Below are 21,144 nucleotides of genomic sequence, written 5' to 3'. Positions count from 1 at the left end.
CTTTTACTCATCCTATATGGTAACTTTTGTTTGATTATAGGTTGGTCGCATCCCCAATGAATGGGCTCGCTGTCTTTTGCCTTTGGTGAAAGCAAATAAGATTAGAATCGAGGGGTTCTGTAAATCTTCTCCTGAAGTTCTTAGTATTATGGATACTATACACTTATCTGTTAGGTATAATACAATTACCCAAGTTCTAGATCTAACTTTCAATAACTCTAAATTTCTTATTTATGCATTACGACTCAAATGGATATATTGTTACCAATTGAGCCATATATGTGGCATTACAACTCGGATTTCTTATTTATGCATGAGTCCTCATGGCAGTGTGCATATCAATAACTTGATGATCCAGAAACACCATCAAATGTCACTGAGGTCCACCAATGTGGCAATGGAGGATTTGTCAGTTCAGCCACTTCCAACCCTGTTTAGATTACTTGGTCTTATCCCCTTCAAAAAGGTGCCTACATGTGATCTTGGCTTGCTTTTGTGACAGAATATTCTCCTTGTTTGAATTACTCAGCTACTGTTGTTAGTCTAGATCAGTTTGTGTAGTGGCTCAATCCTTTGCTGCTGCTTCTACATTTTCATTCTGATTTGCACTCTCACATCGAAACTTTCTTGCTTAATCATGGATACTTGGAGAAGTGAGTATATGAAAAATAATTGTTTAATTTAAGAATAGTTCTTAGTGTTCTATAATGTACCTTTTCACAGTAGTTTAAAATTAAGGTGTTTAGTCTGCATCTATCATGGCTACTAGATATGTATGAGCTCTATGTAATGCAATTTCACCAGGATATTCAGGTCGTTCCTACATTTATGCTGGGACCCTACAAAGTGTTGTATAATAAGGAAAAACTGATCAAATAATCTGGAAGTTGGAGGAATTACATTTCTCCAGCTGATACCAAGTGGCCACAACCTAGGCATAACAGAGAAACCATTAAAACTGTCAGTAGAATGCAAAGTTTGCCATTGTACTGATAATGATGTTGTGAATCAGCTATATGGTCTTCGAACATCGACTTTTCTTATTTGTCTTGCAATTAATTTGTGAGGTTCTCTTCTCCACATGTTTACTAATCTTCTGATTTATATGGTTTTAAAATGCCCTCACTTGAACCACATAAGTGGCCACTTAATGAGGATTTTGAATGAAACCACAAAAAGGCTCCATGTGGCCACATATGACACATGCAGTTGAAATCCTTATTTGGTTATTTAAATTAAACCAAATCAATTTTAGACTCTAATCGTCTTTATCTAGCTTGTAAGTGCTAATATTTGTCTTGCAAATGATAAATACTTCATATCTCAATATGAGTATTTTTTAATATTTTAATGCTGACTATGCCACCCCCACCTAGTGGGATACAACTTGGTTGTTGTTGTAATGCCGACGATGTATGCTTCTGTTATGCCCTATGTGGGACGTATGTGCTATGCAATGGGTGAACTGCATATTGCTGCATTTGCCTCTTGAAACCTTGTCGATTTTGATCACATAAGCTTGATATGACATAGATATATGACAACACTCATTGACGCTGTCTCATGGATTACTTTTTAAACATTGGAGGCATATTGGGCATGAAAATAATAGGTTCTTTTTAGATCTAAAAAAATTGTTTCTTTTAATCAACATCCCTCTTGTCTTATAAAATATTTGGTTATGTAAACGATGAAATGCTGATTAATTTTTTTTTTTTCACAATACTCATTGTTTCAGTGATTACAGGTCTGGATGGAAGCACTAAATTACTTATCAGAGATCGGTGGATCAATATATAATTACCGATTATTCCTGCACAAATTCCAGCCCTCAATTGGACAATTTTAAAATTAAAAAATGAACACACGTTTTCTATGTTTCCAAATGGTTGAAACTTTCATATACTCTTGCTTGTAATCAATGATGCATTGTATGTCTAAGCTTAAGCCAAAACTACTACTTATACTTGTGTTTGACAGTCAAACACTACTAGTTATACACTGTTTTATTTTTGACAATTTCACATATAAATGATAAATTTTATGTTCTGAACTGTATATTTGCATTATGTGCTTTCCTTTTCTTTATTATTATTATTATTATTATTATTTTTTCTAAATATATGGGCAGGCTGAGTTTACTCCGGAGGATTTATACACTAGGAAGCGGCCCATGGAGTCCAAGGTAGGCAATAATATAAATCTCTTTTCTTCATTTCTATTATGCTATTTTATTACTAATCTTAGTGATGGAACAGGACAGATCTGAAACAGATTTACCTTTTGAAAATTTGAGAAAATTATGTGCCAACAGGAGCAAAATTGAGGATGATAAAGACCATATCTCAGATAATGATATGGATTGCATTATAGGCATTTCTGACCATTCTAAGTTAGAGGTAAGGGGAGTTTGAACTCTCAGATTGTCATTTAATTTCGACTTACCAAATTCGTTTGTATTAATTGTTTGGGCTTATGTATTTTTGCCTTACTTGTATGTATCAGGAAATGACTCCTCCTGACAGTTTGCAGTGTGAGTTACGTCCCTACCAGAAGCAAGCTCTTCATTGGATGCTGCAGATTGAAAAAGGAAGATACAAGGAGGCAGCAACAAGGCTACATCCTTGTTGGCATGCGTTCCGTGTAGCAGATAAGTATGCAAATCAGACTTTCTGTTAGTCTGTGGTAGGCTGTGATAGGTATGCTGACTAGCATTTTTGATTCTAGGAGGGCCGTTGCTATTTATCTTAATGCATTTTCTGGCGATGTAACACTTGAATTTCCAAGCACCTTGCAAATGTCTAGAGGCGGGGTATTAGTTTAACTTGATCATGGTTAGTTATTTATTTTAAAAATGCAGTTGAATTGATATGATCATGAAATTTCAGATTTTGGCAGATGCAATGGGATTAGGGAAGACCATAATGACAATAGCTCTTCTTCTTGCTCAATATGGTAAGGGAGGCTCATGCTCTTCCACCAGAAGCCAGGAGTCTCTTGATGCAAACGAAGTGAACAATATACACGAACAATCTCAAAATGCTACAAGCAAGTTATCTACCATCGCTGGTTTCAGAAAGTTATTTCAATCCAAGGCTTCACTTGTAGGGGCTGGCAATTTAATTGTATGCCCTATGACTCTATTAAGCCAGTGGAAGGTAAATCTTTCTAGTATTTTTGAAGATTGTATAAGCACATGTCACTATACTACTTTCCATTGTCAGTTGCAAAATGTTCACTTTGTGTAATGACAGGCTGAATTTGAAACCCACACTAAGCCTGGATCTCTTAATGTCTATGTTCATTATGGGCAAAATCGAACAAAAGACACAAAGGTGTTGGCACAAAATGATGTTGTTCTAACTACCTATGGTGTTCTGGCATCAGAATTTTCAACTGAAGTAATATACTATTTTCTTCAATTATATTTTATGATGGCATGTTTTGTAGATGTGCATTTTTCTGATGATTGATTCATTTCCTTGTAGAGTACTGAAGAAAATGGTGTACTTTACTTGCTTAATTGGTTCAGGGTTGTGCTTGACGAAGCTCACATAATAAAATCTTCTAAGAGCCAGGTCTCTATGGCTGCTGCTTCTCTAACTGCAGATAGGAGGTGGTGTCTCACTGGCACACCCATTCAGGTGGATAATATCTGAAAATACATGTGATTTATTAATCATGGCTTGTAGATTTATGCTGCAACACCTTACATATTTATTCCTCTCATTATAAGTACTTCAAAATTACTTTTAGTGTGCTTTGCGGTTTTATTGGAGTTAGAGATAATTGGGTTAGATAGATAACGGTTTCTTCACTTTAAAATTTTCAGTGACAACTTAGCTTCAACTCTTTATTAGGATATTCCCACTCAAGTTTAATAGCTCGGATTGTGTAACACAGCAAAATAATTCAAAGACAGATTCCAGCCTCTTCACTTTTTATTCTTTGAAGTCAACTTCACCTCTTTCTTGTCATGTTTACACTGAAGTTCAATACCTCGGGTTTTGTGGTACCTGAAAGATACATTTATTGTTAAATTTAGTTAATTATTTTTTATGTTAACTTAGATTTTCAGTAAGTTTTTGATAAATGATTTGAGTTGTTCGTTTATGCAAGTACTCATTATATACTTTCATTGTCAGTGTAATAATCTCTAACAGTTTATATTTGTTGTTCACCCTAAAACAGTATGCTAGTTCAAAATACTTATGCATCTGAATCTTGTTTCAAATGCTCTGTTTCTGTGAAAATAGGTCAACTTTCATCTAAATTTTCATTTTGTTAATTTTACTTATTTTTATATATTTGATGGCAGAACAACCTGGAGGATTTGTACAGCCTTCTACGATTTCTGAGGGTGGAGCCTTGGGGAAATTGGGGGCTGTAAGTTCTTTTATTTACAACCTCAACACTAATGAGTTTCAATTGAATAAGGAATGACCACCCAATATTTTCATTTCCGTTACTTGGTAGTTTTGTTTTATTTTATTTTTATAAAGGCAAGTAATTGATCATTCTTTTATTGATGTTATCATCATTTTAGTGTAATTATGAGGTTAATTGCTTAGTTGTGCTTGTTAAGCAAGGTAAAATTTAAGGTATTGCATTTATAGGAACTAAGTGCAGTGGATTTCACATTAGTGTTTATAGGTATACAATTTTATCATGGGGCTATATATACATACCCATGCAGTCTATGTTGCATGAATACAACGATACGGCAAATTTTGAAAATATAAGATACGATATGGTTAGGATACGACGATTATTAAAATATATATAAATATTATATATATAAATTTAGTATTAAAATTAAAAATTGTAGAGATAGAAAGCCATTATCATCATTCATAATATCCATTGTAAACAAAAAAACATACTCAATCATCAGATTCATCACTAAATCATAACATAGGGTTATAGCTATTGTATAGGACTAAAGAGGTTATAACTACTGTATATGATCGTAACAAGCTCCAATAGTAATCACAATACCAATGTCGTTTGATCCTGTCGGGAAGCTGAGAAGACGGACCTGCCGGTGTGTCGTGTCCGGAATGTTGACCGCATCTCCATGACCCGGGTGATGAGCTGTCTTCTGTGTTGACTGACCAAGTCGTCCGAAGTCCCTGGGTCGACAGTACCTGTATCCAGTGACCGGGTTGCCCCGGTCCCTGGCGCCCCGATGCTCGAAGCGGGTCCCACAAATGTATAAGTAGCTGAACACTAATGACAGAATAGTAAACTGAATGCAAGAAAGGTACGATGACGTACCCTAGCCCGGGGGGGGGGGGGCTCCCTCGGATGGATGGATGAGCTGGTTGCGGTACTGATCGAGTCGTCGTGGCCCTGTAATCTATGTATGATGCCAAGCTCCATGCCTGCCCAGACAACCAAAGGGAGGTGGCCCTTGTTCAACTCCAGTCATGAGTCAACCAGTCATCAAGAGTGTGAAAACATAGCATAAAATGGAAATGGTCCGTGAATGGCATCAAATTTTAATGATGCATGAATTGACTCCCAAGATGCTGGATTGCTGTGAAACTGGAACTTCTCTTGAATACGAAGATGGATGTCAGTGGTCAGCAATGAGAGAGCGCGATTTTCCTAAGGAGGTAGACAACCAAAGCAGTAAAGAATAAAACACAAAAGACTATGAATCAACTTGTCCTAGGGTTTGCGACGTAGTGTCCACAGCCGATCTCGATCCGCCACCCTCATCAATCTCTTATCTTCCACGCAAGGCCAATCCACAAAGGGGAGCAGGAGCTTGTGGCCGGTCTATCCGGCGGCGTCGCCGTGAGGAGGAGAAGAGAATAGGAGCGTCGGCGACGAGGGAGAGGGAGGGAAGTTGGCCGGCGTCGGCGTCAGCTCCCTACGCGAGAGTGCTGGCGGTGTAAAAATCTCGAACTCCCTCCTGTTTCGTGGCCGCCACCCCCCCCGGTTGGTGAACAGTGCTTATAAGCACCGTTAACCCTAAAGCCCTCATCCTTCCAAATGACAAAAATGACCCCCAATTTCTTCTTAATTCCTCCCAAGCCCCCAAGGTTATATCCATATCATCGTTAATGACAGATCAAGATGTAGATGCGTAGAGTGAAAATTACATGAAATGCGATTAGTACATGTCAATTTTCAAATGGTCCTAAGATGATCTCAAAAGAGGTCAGATCATATTTGCGAAATACTTTATGCTAAACTACAATAGCAAATCATGATCAACTTTATAATTCCAAAAGGAATCTGTATCATATTTACAAACACCAAATGCTAAACAACAGTAGTAAATGATGGATGGATGAGCTGGTTGCGGTACTGATCGAGTCGTCGTGGCCCTGTAATCTATGTATGATGCCAAGCTCCATGCTTGCCCAGACAACCAAAGGGAGGTGGCCCTTGTTCAACTCCAGTCATCAGTCAACGAGTCATCAAGAGTGTGAAAACATAGCATAAAATGGAAATGGTCCGTGAATGGCATCAAATTTTAATGATGCATGAATTGACTCCCAAGATGCTGGATTGCTGTGAAACTGGAACTTCTCTTGAATACGAAGATGGATGTCAGTGGTCAACAATGAGAGAGCGCGACTTTCCTAAGGAGGTAGACAACCAAAGCAGTAAAGAATAAAACACAAAAGACTATGAATCAACTTGTCCTAGGGTTTGCGACGTAGTGTCCACAGCCGATCTCGATCCGCCACCCTCATCAATCTCTTATCTTCCACGCAAGGCCAATCCACAAAGGGGAGCAGGAGCTTGTGGCCGGTCTATCCGGCGGCGTCGCCGTGAGGAGGAGAAGAGAATAGGAGCGTCGGCGACGAGGGAGAGGGAGGGAAGTTGGCCGGCGTCGGCGTCAGCTCCCTACGCGAGAGTGCTGGCGGTGTAAAAATCTCGAACTCCCTCCTGTTTCGTGGCCGCCACCTCCCTTTGACCCCGGTTGGTGAACAGTGCTTATAAGCACCGTTAACCCTAAAGCCCTCATCCTTCCAAATGACAAAAATGACCCCCAATTTCTTCTTAATTCCTCCCAAGCCCCCAAGGTTATATCCATATCATCGTTAATGACAGATCAAGATGTAGATGCGTAGAGTGAAAATTACATGAAATGCGATTAGTACATGTCAATTTTCAAATGGTCCTAAGATGACCTCAAAAGAGGTCAGATCATATTTGCGAAATACTTTATGCTAAACTACAATAGCAAATCATGATCAACTTTATAATTCCAAAAGGAATCTGTATCATATTTACAAACACCAAATGCTAAACAACAGTAGTAAATGATGGATGGATGAGCTGGTTGCGGTACTGATCGAGTCGTCGTGGCCCTGTAATCTATGTATGATGCCAAGCTCCATGCTTGCCCAGACAACCAAAGGGAGGTGGCCCTTGTTCAACTCCAGTCATCAGTCAACGAGTCATCAAGAGTGTGAAAACATAGCATAAAATGGAAATGGTCCGTGAATGGCATCAAATTTTAATGATGCATGAATTGACTCCCAAGATGCTGGATTGCTGTGAAACTGGAACTTCTCTTGAATACGAAGATGGATGTCAGTGGTCAACAATGAGAGAGCACGACTTTCCTAAGGAGGTAGACAACCAAAGCAGTAAAGAATAAAACACAAAAGACTATGAATCAACTTGTCCTAGGGTTTGCGACGTAGTGTCCACAGCCGATCTCGATCCGCCACCCTCATCAATCTCTTATCTTCCACGCAAGGCCAATCCACAAAGGGGAGCAGGAGCTTGTGGCCGGTCTATTCGGCGGCGTCGCCGTGAGGAGGAGAAGAGAATAGGAGCGTCGGCGACGAGGGAGAGGGAGGGAAGTTGGCCGGCGTCGGCGTCAGCTCCCTACGCGAGAGTGCTGGCGGTGTAAAAATCTCGAACTCCCTCCTGTTTCGTGGCCGCCACCTCCCTTTGACCCCCCCCCCCCCGGTTGGTGAACAGTGCTTATAAGCACCGTTAACCCTAAAGCCCTCATCCTTCTAAATGACAAAAATGACCCCCAATTTCTTCTTAATTCCTCCCAAGCCCCCAAGGTTATATCCATATCATCGTTAATGACATAGATCAAGATGTAGATGCGTAGAGTGAAAATTACATGAAATGCGATTAGTACATGTCAATTTTCAAATGGTCCTAAGATGACCTCAAAAGAGGTCAGATCATATTTGCGAAATACTTTATGCTAAACTACAATAGCAAATCATGATCAACTTTATAATTCCAAAAGGAATCTGTATCATATTTACAAACACCAAATGCTAAACAACAGTAGTAAATGATGATATCATAGTTAGAATGTCAAACAAATATATAAATTTCTATTAATGTCTTAAACTTTAAGTAAGTACAATAATAAAAATAAAATGTTTGTCTTTATTATCAAATATAGAGCAATAAGATAAATACAGACTCCCATTAGATGAGTTCTTCTTCCCTAAAAAGAACTCCTATATCCACAACATGCGGATAAAATACCTTAGGCACCAAGCCTTTGGTGAGTGGATCGGCCAACATAGAATTTGTGCTGATGTGCTCTACCATAATTTGACTATTTTGAACTCTTTTTTTAATTGCTAGAAATTTGATGTCGATGTGCTGACTACTCTGAACTCTTTCTTTAACTGCTAGAAACTTGATGTCGATGTGCTTGGACTTTGACGAACTGCGGTTGTTTTGACATAAAGTTCCGCGGTTTTATTATCACAGTAGATCCTCAGTAGTCAATAAATGCCATCAACGATTTGTAATGCTATGATGAAGTTCTGTAGCCAAATCCTGTGATTGAATGCTTCGTAGCATGCTACCAACTCTGCCTCTATAGTAGAAGTGACTACTAGCGTTTGCTTAACGCTCTTCCAAGATATAGCCCCTCCAACAAACATGAATATATAATTCAAAGTAGATCTCCTGCTATCCAAGCATCCAACAAAATTGGAGTCTGAATATCCAATCACCTCCGGATCTTCGATACGTGAGCATATGTCCTTTAGTTCTTTGCAAATACTGCATCACTCTCTTTACCGCTTTCCAGTGTCCATTTTTGGCTTGATTATGAGTGCCAAAATACACTATATCTCTATAGTTTTATTACAATAAAGTCATGGTTATATGATTTTCATGATTTTTGTTGGTCAGAAGCCTTCCTGTTAAACAGTGTTAAAAAATGTGCCAAGAAAAGTTCATTAATTTTCCTTTTAATATGACTTTTGGCCTTGTTGATTCTTATTTTTTCAGAAACCAATAATTTCAAACTCTGTACGGAATCTCTTATTTTTCTTGTTAAATGAACTTGATTGTGTCACTGTATGTCTCTTGTTGTTTTCTTACCTTCAAAACAGGAAGTTCAAAGAGATGGTGTCAATTGCAGGTCATGAGGGAAATTTTTTATGTTCTGAAAAAATATGGAACAGATGGTCTGCTGCAGAGAATAAACTGAGATCTGTCTTATTAACTAAGAGTTTCTACAACTTCATGATGGCTTGTTAAGAAGTCTCATATTCTGAAATGTGAACCTAGAAAAAGTTTCACAGCTTATTTTATTGGAAGCCTTCTGGGTGGTGTTTGTGTATTGACCATAACCAACCACTTGGTTATGATTTGGCCATTTGCATCCTCCTTTTTATATAATATCTCTCTTCCTCTTCTTTTTGTCTTCACTCCCATATTCTACCTTTCTGTCAGATCAAAGCACTCAAGCTCTATTTTCCTTGAACATTTTGGTTTGGTTACTATGTAAAATCAAGACTATTTTTCATGAATATGATATTAATAAAAACATGATTGAAGGCCAATGACACCAGCGTAAACAATTGCTGAACTTGCTTTTCCATGCATATGACTGTAAAAGCTTCCTCTAATGTACAAGTAATTTACTTAGGAGACCATTGTGGGTGTGGCATGTTTTTTATGGTCATGTGTATTGACTTAAGTTACATAACGATATGCTGGAGACAAGTTATCCATCATGTGCTGGGTTGTATATTCAAAATTTAGATGACTGATTCGCTAGTGGGGGAATTTGAGGACAAGAAGCAAAGACTAGCTTGGTTGTAGTGAGCTTTAGTTGTAGCCTCAACAATAAATCTAATTTATCACAACTTCATTGACAAGAATTTTATTGATGTCTGTTCCAGTAACCAATTACTAGAGTTTGATGATGAAGCCTGAATCCCCAAAGAAATGATCTCTTTAATGCTAGTCTCTTATATATTTGAAATAATTTAATTTTTTTTTTAGCACCTAGCGTAGATCTTGCAAGATAATTACACAAATTTCATGCCACCTTATTTCATAGTTAGTGATTATGAAACTGAAGACAGGACAATTGTCCCAATGAAACAACTAAACTTAGAGTATTAGTATTGGCGATTACTGAGGGAAAAATAATTTCCTTTGTCAGTATTTTAGCAAAAGGTGGTTACTTGGTAGTTTGTACAGAGTTCCACGGGATAAATTTGTTGTGGTCCCGAGTGTAGGATCGAGTCACAGGTCGAGATCCGGATTCGTATTTGGTCATGCAACACGTAAGGGGGAAGGGAGGGGGAAAGACTCATCCTAGATAGAGTCTAATTACTCAAATTTTCTTTTTCTTCCTCTTTTTTTTTATTAATAATAACACTTCTTATATAAGGGTCAAACATGACATGATTCAGGAAAGACCAACCCATACAGGAAACAAGGAATCAAAAATAGAAAAGCTAATTAGTTCATTATTTGTTTCTAATATAGCAACAGTTAAATTATGTCATTATTTATTTTCTACTAATTATGCAATAGTTAATTTATTTCTACTATAGCAGTAGCTAACTTAAGCCATTATTTATTTTCTACTAATTAGGCAATAGATATTTTATTTCTACTATAACAGTAGCTAAATAGGCAGTACCTAATTTGCTTCCAACTATAGTGGTGTCCAACAAAAGCGTCCACCTCGACGTCCATATCAAAATTCCATGTAGTTTATCCTAAATATTTGGGTCTAACATGGCTTGTTGTTTTTGTTAATTCAATGGTGGGATAAGATCCATGTTGTTGACCTTAAATATTTGAGACTAGTATGACTTGATGTTTTTTTACATGGTAGCTTATTTTTTGGTTATATAAAAGCAGCAGGGGAAATTCTATTGCAGTTACTGTCGTATAAACTATAAATACTTGAAGTATTTTATGAAAAATTAAATTTCAATCATTTGGGTGATTAATCTATCGCATCTTGAGCTTATGATGATGATGGACGTTTTTTCTCTACTACATTTTGTGCTTTAGTCTGCATCTTCTTTATCTGGTTATGCAACAAGAAATTCTGCTGTAGTTGGTTTTCGTGGCTGGTCATGCTAATGCCATCCATTGTGCTAATAATCATACATTGTTAGTTTTACAATCTTGATTTATCTTTTATGCTCTTGGTTACTCAAAGATGGAATAAACTCATACAAAAGCCCTATGAGGAAGGTGATGAACGTGGATTGAAACTGGTGCAGTCTATTCTAAGGTCCATAATGTTAAGAAGGACAAAATCAAGCACAGATGCAGAAGGCAGGTTTGTTTTCATAACAAATTTATTATTATAATAATTTGTATCATTCATATAAACTGTTTGTAGCAGACCAATTCTTGATCTTCCTCCTGCACAAGTTGATGTACTTTACTGTGAGCTGTCAGAAGCTGAAAAGGACTTCTATGAAGCTCTTTATAGAAAATCAAAGGTAGAATTTTCTTATTTCTTACTTTCTTCCTGGTGACACTCCTGTTGTTGGATTGTTAAGACATCGCTTCTGGAGTTTTTCCTAGGTAAAGTTTGATCAGTTTGTTGAGCAAGGTCGGGTTCTTCACAACTATGCTTCTATTTTAGAGTTACTTTTACGCCTTCGGCAGTGTTGTGATCATCCTTTCCTAGTTATGAGGTACGAAATTGATGACTAATTCAACTAGGAAGTTGTTTACTTCCATTGTTCGACTTACTTTCGTGTTTGGTCCACATGCTTTAAGCAGGATATAGGTTTTTCTATTTCCTGGTTAAATCCTCCACTTAATTAAATGCGCACTCAATTCAGCTGAGCAAGAAAAATTTCTTCTTTCTTTTTATTCACCGAATTAAAGTGAAATTCAGAACTTGTTTTTTTATTGATTGCTAGGTCTAGGTGTTTGTCTGAACTGAAGATGCAGTTTTCAGATGAGTGAATTCTGTATTAACCAATCAAAACTTTTGACATGAGTTATGGGTTTCTGGTTTTTTTACATGAGTTTGTGCATGATGCTTATTTCTCTTCTGCATTGAGAAAGTGCAGAACCTAGGCCGTTGGACTAATGTCAAGTGCTTCACAGTATACTGATAACAAGGAAAGTGTATGGATTAGGAAGGTAGGAGAGGGAGAGTACGCAGTTAGTTCTATTTTTTTATTGGAGTTAATACACAAATCCAGTCTAATCTTACACATTTTTTATAGTTAAAGTTAGTATCTATTATGAATCTATCCAACCCCGCTAAAAATATGATGACACCTATGTGACATTTTAGCACACATGGATGTTGATGTGAATAAAATGTGATGGCAGTGCAACTCTGTCATCATCCTTGCTAGTGTCGACCTCCCCGTTGCTGACATCTCCAAGGCTGTCCTATTGACCCGAAACTCTCTACCTGCCTCTACCTTCCAAATGTGCATTCCCTGTCTCGTCTAGTGATTTCATCATGGAGACCATCACCTCTCTAACCTACCATAATTACCTCAACGCTTTCGTTGTTACAATTATCGTGGCTATCATGTTCGTCCAAGATTGTTGTGCACTTGAGCACCCACTCCTGGTTGCATATGATGACTCCTTCATGCACTTCGTACTATTGGTTGTGTTACGATCAATAGAGGGCCGACTGATTTGGGGCGTTTATTCCTAGTCAGTAATAATGCCAAGGACAACATTGTACACCACGTGGTGTTGCTTCTGTGGAGGGGCTGCACAGGACAAAATGACAATCAAGGGTTTCTGTTCATCCACCTCTTCTTTTGGCGATCGGAGCTAATTGAGTTAGATAGTAGGGATCCAAGGAGGAGAAAAATGGGATTGTTGTGGTAGTTGGTGTACCAGGACGAAAGGGTTGGACGGTCCACTGATTTGTTTGGTGGTAGAGTGGGGTGGCAAGCTTGGTGGCTTTATCATGTCAGTGAGTGGGGGTGGTAGACAACATGCTAAAGGGTAGGGGTGGGCGTACGATGAGTTACTGCAATGAAGCTGGTAGGAGGGGTATATGTGACTAGAGGATGGGGAGGGATCAAATGCAGACCACATCTTCCACTACCTCAATTATGAATGCAACAATATAGTGAATGAACATGTTAAAGGCTGTCACTTCCTTTGGCGAGTAGCTCATCTCTGCCTTCTAAGTGTCTCCCAATAGTCTTTTATCCATGTCGGCATCCATGCGTGCATCAATGTGTGAATTTTGTAGACATGGAAAAATACCACGTGGGTATCATGACATTTTTATAACAGTCGTTGAAATACGGAATTTTATAACTGATGGTAAATTCTAATGCAGTTTAGAAAGGATTATTAGATTTTGAACTTTATAAAGCTTTGGATAGATTTGAGAAATGCACTCTTTTTGTTATTGATTTGCTTTATACATTACATAATATTCCTATAAACAGCACTAGACCACATACAAAAAAACTAACCACTGATAAGGAATTATTGTACATTAGATTAACCACTAAGATGTTGTAACATGTAAAATCATTACTGCATCATTTATCTTGCTATCAAAAGTTGACGCTCTCTGGCTAATTTAAGATGCAAACCAATCTAAAATGGTTGCTTTAGAAAGTAAAAAAATAAAAGAAAAGAAAAGATACAGTTCTGTGGCGTGGATTATATATTGGATGGTGAGACCTACATAATGGTGTGGCTTATTTATGTGCTGGTGACATATATTGGATGGTGAGGCATATATAAGTAATGCATAGCGGCACATTTGGTGGACTTTATTAGGGTGGTATAGGACTAGGTCAATTTACCTTTTTCTATGACTGCTCTTTAGAATGGTTTCTTCCAATGGTGTTGCTTATTGCATCACACAACCTGGAATAATTGTTAAAAACTCACTCGCTATCATATTTCAGTAATACGACAGCATATATTTATAGTACTACACATTTATACTAGTTGATGTACTCTTTAACATAGAAAACATAAAGCACTCATAAAGACTCTTAGTACACAATCTGGTTTCTATTTCCCTTGCATTGGAAATTAAAACACATTGGAGTTGCTGGGAATTTCTAGCTGACATTTTGACTTCCAAACCTTGGAACCGATGGATCTTACATGCTCATCATTTTCTAAAGTATGCCAAATTAAAAGTTAGGTTTTGGAATCTTTATTTCTGTATTTATAAACTTTCAGAAGAGAGTACTACTTATTTCTATCACAGTAGCGTCTCTATCATGTAGCATCAGAGGTGGATGACATTGCTGGTTGGTTGGTGCTCTAGATCAAGATATGCACATATGCAAGTCAGAGTTTGAAGTGGCACTGTTGGAATTGAGACTGTAGGTGATGCCCCTTGTTGCTGAAGGACTAATGCTGGATGTGAGGCAGCTTCACAAGAAAAGACAGATTGGCAGTAATGGAAGAGGAGAATAAGGAAAAATGGTCTCTGGCTTATAAACAATAAAAGGTGGCAAACTTGATCTCACACTTTACACATGAAAAAGAAAAGGAGAAAATGAACCTGGGAGAGAGATCATGAAGAGTAGAGAACACCTGATGAGTAGATGACAAAAATTGGAGATCTAGAAGAAGAAAAAGATGAGAAACACACATAGGAGATCTAGAGAAGAGCTAAAGAAGGAAACAATTGGCTCTAATACCAAACTGAAGTAGCAGAAGTTGGAAAAGTGGGTAGGAGCTGCGAAATCAGTATATATTGTGACCTGTTCACCTCCTTGAACATTATAGAGGTGCCTATGTAGCCATTTGACTAAGAGATTATCCACTAAAGTAATCTTCTGACCCTTAATTGAGGGTACCCTATATTGTAGTTGTTTCTCAAATAAAATCATCATAATTATTTATAGTTCTATTGCTTAATGGCCCTCTATCTCGTCTATAAATTTTTTTTTTTTCGCCATGTTAACCTAATGAGAATAATGTCTCATCAACACACAACAAATTGAAGATAGAAATCAGAAAAGTCTAAATATAGCGAACTTAAAGTATATAAGATAGTGACGCTATAAACCAAAGGATTTAGGTTGATAAACTGTATGAATGCCATAAGGATTGCCTTGACAAAATTATACTTCAGTGAAGAACCAAGTGAGAGCCTCACCATGTTCTGGATTGAAAACAAACATTACATTATGTGTGTTCACTATCCCCTATTTGTAGCTAAAGACATAGGTAAACTACTTACTTAGTTTGGACTCAAGTCATAATTACAACTCAAATAAATGCAAAATTTAGGCCTACACATTAAAATTGTCCCCACTACATAAAATGGAAATTAAGTGGCTAATTAACTTTAATTTGGTTGACTAGGCTGCATGGTTTGCACCTTTTCAATTCTGCTTCACCTACAACCTTGGCCTTGATAACTCCAATGTGCCCAATAAGCACTTCCTTCACCTTTTTAGATCTATTATGATTATGCCACCATCGATGCATAATGGGCCATCAACAACTTTTAGAATCAGATGCTCCTTTCTTTCCATGACCTTAACTTGATTCTCATCCTTAACTTCCTTAGTTGTAACTTGGTTTCCATCATTCCCCCTTTCCTCAAACGGATTTGTTCTCCAATCTTCGTCACCTACATCAAAGGGAGGAAGATCAGAAATGTTGAATGTACCACTCACATTATATTCAGACAAGTTAAGCTTGTAGGTATTACCATTGATCTATGATTTGAAACGGCCCATCTCCTCAGGGATGAAACCCGCCGATGTCGGTCCCAAGCCAGGATGAAAAAGGGTGAGGGTTGCGTATTAAGTTGCCAACCAACGTTGACTTTCAAGCAAATGTTAAATGAATGGATCCATCAAATTATGCCAATGCTTGGTCCTTCCCTAGAAGGAATGTGTTGTAGGGTCATCTGAGCAAAGACCTCTACATCTCCATAAGAATTTGGGTTGGCTAAAAATAAATATTATAGGAAGAACGCTCACTTGTAAAGCAATGAAGGTAGTAGATATGGTGATTAGGAGAAGAATTAATATTTTGTGTATACTAAGAGACAATGGATAGGAGAGAAGGCAAAGATGATAGAGAATTCTAGTTTTAAGTTATGATACTTAGAAAGAAGTAAAATAAGAAATAGAGAAGGTATTGTTGTCGATAAAAAGGGGATAGAATTATAACTCTTATGATAATTGTGGCGAAAGAAACTATTAATGTAATTAACATATATGTACCTCAAGTAGGATTAGATAAATACTCTAAATTTAGGTTTTTGAACGACTTAGATGAACTATTACAAAACATTCTGCCAACCGATATGATTTTAATAGGAGATTTAAATGGGACATGTAGGAGTGAAAATTGAGGAATATGATAGGGTAAATGAGGGTTATGAGTTTGGAACAAAAACATGAAGAAGATAAGATTATATTAGATTTTATGATAACATATAATCTTATACTAACTAATATATTTTTCAAGAAAAGAGAAGAAGTCACATTCAAAAGTGAGAATAATAAGTTGTAAATTGACTTTTTGAATGTTAGGAAGAAAGATAAAAAGATTTGTAAATACTATCCAATATAGGTTAATAGTGTTGGTTATGCGTCTCAAGCATAGTATCAATAGAAGAAAAATGTGCACGACTCCAAAAATTGAATGGAGAAAGTTAAAGGATCGAAAACAAAGTATATTTAAGGAGAGGGTAGAAGTACAAGTATTAAGAGAAATACTTGGCAACTCGAATATGACATGAGATAAGATAATATTAAAGTTGAAAATAGTAACAAGAGTGTACTCAGTGAGTCAAAGGGACATGCACTGCAAAGTAAAGAATCTTGGTGGTGAAATGAGAAAGTACAAGAGAAAGTGAAGGAAAAATCAACAGCCTATAAGGTATTATACACTTGTAAAAATAAGAAAAACATAAAAAAAGTATACATTAGCTAAGAAAGAGGTCAAAAAAGCAATGAATGAAGCTAAGAATGAAACTTTTGAATGTTTATATCGAAAATTAGATTAAAAAAGGAAAAGGGAGATTTATAAAATAGCTAAAATGAGAGAGAGGAAGACAAGAAATCTTATCCAAATAAGATGTATTAAAGATTAATGCAATACGGTATTATTAAATGATAAGAAAATAAAAGAGCGATGAAAGAAGTATTTTTATCAACTTTTTAATGAAGGTTTAGGTGAATAGCCTAACTTAGGTAATTTAAGTAGGTAGTATAGAAATTTAAATTTTTATTACAAGCTTTAAACGGGATGTAAAATGGAAAAATAGTTGAACTAGATGATATTTCGATAGAGGTATGAAAGTGTAAGGGAAACAAGGTATTGAATGCCTTATAAAATTATTCAACTTGATATTGAAAACGAAAAAAATACCTGATCAATGGAGGGTAAGTACTCTAGTTATCTTATATAAGAACAAAGGTAACGTACAAAATTGTACAAATTATAGGGGGATTAAACTAATGAGTCATACTTATCATGAAACTTTAGGTAATGAGTAATAGAAAAAAATTAAAGAGACTACGGTGATTGAAAATCAATTTGGAGCTAAATATATCTTCTCAAGTAACTAATTGAAAAGTATTGGGAACAGAAGCAAGACTTATGCATAGTATTCGTTGATCTAGAAAAAAAACTTATGATAGAGTCCCAAAGAAAATTATATTGAGAATTCTAGAAAAGAGAGATGCTAGCATAGCGTATATTAAACTAATTAAGGATATGTATGAGGATGTAATTACAAGGGTGAAGACTTTTCGACGATTAACCGAAACATTTCCCATAAGGATAGAGTTACATCAAATATCATCTCCAAGTCCCTATTATTTTGCACTAATAATAGATGAATATTATTTTGGTAGATGAGACACGTGAAAGAGTAAATGATAAATTCGAATCGAATCTTGACGAAAATTGCTAGAAGTGAAAGGTTTTAGTTATAGTAGAGTAAATATAAAATATATAGAATTTAGGTTTAGCAATATTAGACATTATAAGATAATTGTTAAGATAGGAGATGATGAGTGGTTTGTAATTGAGAGTTTTAAGTATTTAAGATTATTTCACAAAAGAATTGAGGGATTGAGAGAGATATCTTACATACAATACAAGCAAAATGATTGAAATGAAGGAGAACGTCATGTGTTATTTGTGATCGTAAAGTACCTCTATGATCTAAAGAAAATTTATACAAAACAACAAATAGACTTGTTATGTTATATGGAGCTGAATATTGGGCTATGACTCAGGTATATGAGCAGAGGACTCCGGACATGAGGACATTAAGTGAAAATGCGGACATACAAGGATGGAGAAAATAAGAAATGAAATTATTGGAGTGAAAGTTAGGATTATATCTATTGAGGGAAAACTCTGGAAGATATGTTTAAGATGATATGAACATTTACTTAGACGACCAATACATATTCTAGTTAGGCGATGTGTGCACATCAAATGTGGAAAAGAAAGACAAAAGATTTGATTAGTAATAATAAAATAAGATAAAATTCATTTAAGTATAAATGATAATAGAGTAAGGGATAGGACCCAATGACATAAAATGATCCATATAGCCGACTCCACCTAATGGGATAAGACTTGGTTGTATTTTTTCTCATATTAACCCAAAGCTAATCCCCAGGTTCAAAGATCACTATGACAAACTTTTAGGCCACAAGTAATGCTGGCAAGTCTCGAGGCCCTCGCTAAAAGATGCATCTTCTTGTCATAAGTTGAATAGTTCAAAGTTACTCCTGAGATGCAATAAATTTGAACCTCTTTTTCCCTAAGTTGTAGCAATCCTTTAGAAATCTCATCAAGAAAGAATTATTGAATTTTTGCAAAAGATTGTTAGTATTGAAATAATCCTCCTAGTACAAAAAGTACAAACAGGACTAAAAAACTCTCTTAACATTTCTTCGTTTTATATAAAAGCCTTCTTTTCTCCTCTCTTGCTTTTGAAACTTTTCTTCATATTTTTTCTCATTCATTTAGTGTTTTTTTTCTCATACCTTTTTCTTCTTTTTTTTTTTCATACACTTTTTTTCTTTTTCATTCTATAGGAGTTACAGGGTTATCGTGCATCACAAAAGAATATCTATTTTTGAGCCCATTATACATACGTGACCTTCCTATCAAATTGCCATGATCTGCCCTAAAGAATGATACCACATTGTAAAACCTCATCACAATACTTACCAAGAGAAAATAAAACCACCACCTACTGATTTATCTGAACTTCCCCACATTGATTCAACCATTGTAGCTTATAAGGACTAGGATGTTTAATAGTTATGTTAGTGTAATTTCCTCCATGTATAATATGACAACAAATGTGAAAAATGTCTCGCTGTGCTCCATCCTCCCTTCCTTGCACATTCAAAGTACGCCTAGTGACATGGGCTTTAATTTCAATCAGATACTACTCTCCATCACTTTCTATCAATAGTGGCAAGACATCATCATTTTTCTGACTGGTCTCAACATCACTATTTTCTCTCAAAAAATCATTATTCTTTTGTTTGGATATTATGATGCAATATGCCACTTTTCCAAGCATTTAAAACATTTAATATCTCTATTTCTAAAAGTTTGGGTAGTTTCTTTATGTTTGATTGAAATAGAAGTTGCATCCTTGTTTTTAGAAGACTCGGTCTTACTCATGGAGTTGATCTTGTCATCCTTCTGTTCTAGCTAGAATTTCAAGTGGGTGAATTAGAATTTTTCCCATGCTTAGTTAAACCCTTTTTTCTTATAAAGTTGCCTTTTAACTTTCGTCAACATGTGCACTATATCCTTAAGCTCCATATAATATACTGCAACTCCACTATATTTGTAATTTCTAGATTTAAGTCTTGGTGTGGAAAGTTCTTATGAGTAAAGCCAGGCAGATTAGAAAGTCCTGATGAGTGAAGCCAACTAGTTGAAAAATTCTAGTGAATGAAGCTAGGCAGTGAGAAAAGTCCTGATAAGTGAAGCCTGGTGTAAAGGCCTAGTGAGTGAAGCGAGGCAAAGGGAAATCTTGGTGAGTGAAGCCAGGTGGTGAAAGCCTTAGTGAGTGAAGCTAAGTAGAGGGAAATCTTAGTGAGTGAAGCTTGGAAATTCAGGTGAGTTAAGGTTGATCGGACACCTGGTGTTTGAAAATCCAAGTGGTTTATGGAGCACCCGACACTTGGCATGAGATGGTAAGTCTAAGTGGGTCAAGGTTGATCGGACACTTGGTACGGGAAGAAAAGTCCAAGTGAGTCAAAGGATTGATCGGACACTTGGCACGAGAAGAAAAGTCCAAGTGAGTCAAAGGATTGACCGGACACTTGGCACAAGGAAAAAAGTCCAAGTGGGTCTAAGGAGTGACCGAATACTTGGTGACGAAGTCTCAGCAGGTCAAAGTTGATTAGATGCTAGGCATGAAGGAGTCTCAACAGATCAAGGTTGACTAGAGTTTGAGATTGGAAACCTTAGACTTGAGTTAAGCAAGTTTGAGTTGATCAATCAATTAGGTGATTGATTGAGCTAGAGCCCAATCGATCCACTGATCGATTGGGCAGTGCTTCGGGACACGAGTAGCTCAATCGACCAGGTGATCGATTGAGAGGAAATCATGTGAGTAGGGGTGTAAATGAACCAAGCCGCGAATGAGATATTCGAAGCTCGATTCGATAAAAGCTCATTTAATGAGGCTCGTTAAGATAAACAAACCAAGCTCAAACTTCACAATATTTGGCTTGTTAGCTCGTAAACATATTCGTTAAACTCATGAATCAACTTTTAAATAAAAAAATAATAGTTTGATATTAATTTATAGATTTTACACTCTACTTATGAAACATATAGACAAATATATTAAATTTATTTATTAGAATAAAATTGTAAATTTAATAAGAATATTATAATTTTCTCGAAATATATAATTTAATTTTTAATGAATATTTAAATTTATAA

At 36.4% G+C, this 21,144-nt stretch overlaps 1 protein-coding gene across 1 annotated transcript in view; it reads left to right on the top strand.

Moving 5' to 3' along the window:
• Positions 1-21,144, top strand: part of LOC122041985 (DNA repair protein RAD5A-like) — a 42,832-nt gene that overhangs the window by 963 nt on the left and 20,725 nt on the right. The window contains exons 2-14 of the mRNA XM_042601891.1: positions 41-174; positions 331-466; positions 2,132-2,185; positions 2,259-2,399; positions 2,506-2,654; positions 2,728-2,812; positions 2,889-3,158; positions 3,255-3,401; positions 3,489-3,644; positions 4,319-4,386; positions 11,429-11,551; positions 11,618-11,717; positions 11,803-11,915. Coding sequence (XP_042457825.1) covers positions 41-174; positions 331-466; positions 2,132-2,185; positions 2,259-2,399; positions 2,506-2,654; positions 2,728-2,812; positions 2,889-3,158; positions 3,255-3,401; positions 3,489-3,644; positions 4,319-4,386; positions 11,429-11,551; positions 11,618-11,717; positions 11,803-11,915 — 1,676 coding nt within the window. The remainder of the gene's footprint in view (positions 1-40; positions 175-330; positions 467-2,131; positions 2,186-2,258; positions 2,400-2,505; positions 2,655-2,727; positions 2,813-2,888; positions 3,159-3,254; positions 3,402-3,488; positions 3,645-4,318; positions 4,387-11,428; positions 11,552-11,617; positions 11,718-11,802; positions 11,916-21,144) is intronic.

Source organism: Zingiber officinale, chromosome 2A (genome assembly GCF_018446385.1).
Source record: "Zingiber officinale cultivar Zhangliang chromosome 2A, Zo_v1.1, whole genome shotgun sequence".
Taxonomy (NCBI): Eukaryota; Viridiplantae; Streptophyta; class Magnoliopsida; order Zingiberales; family Zingiberaceae; genus Zingiber; species Zingiber officinale.
This window is presented reverse-complemented; position numbering and strand designations above follow the sequence as displayed.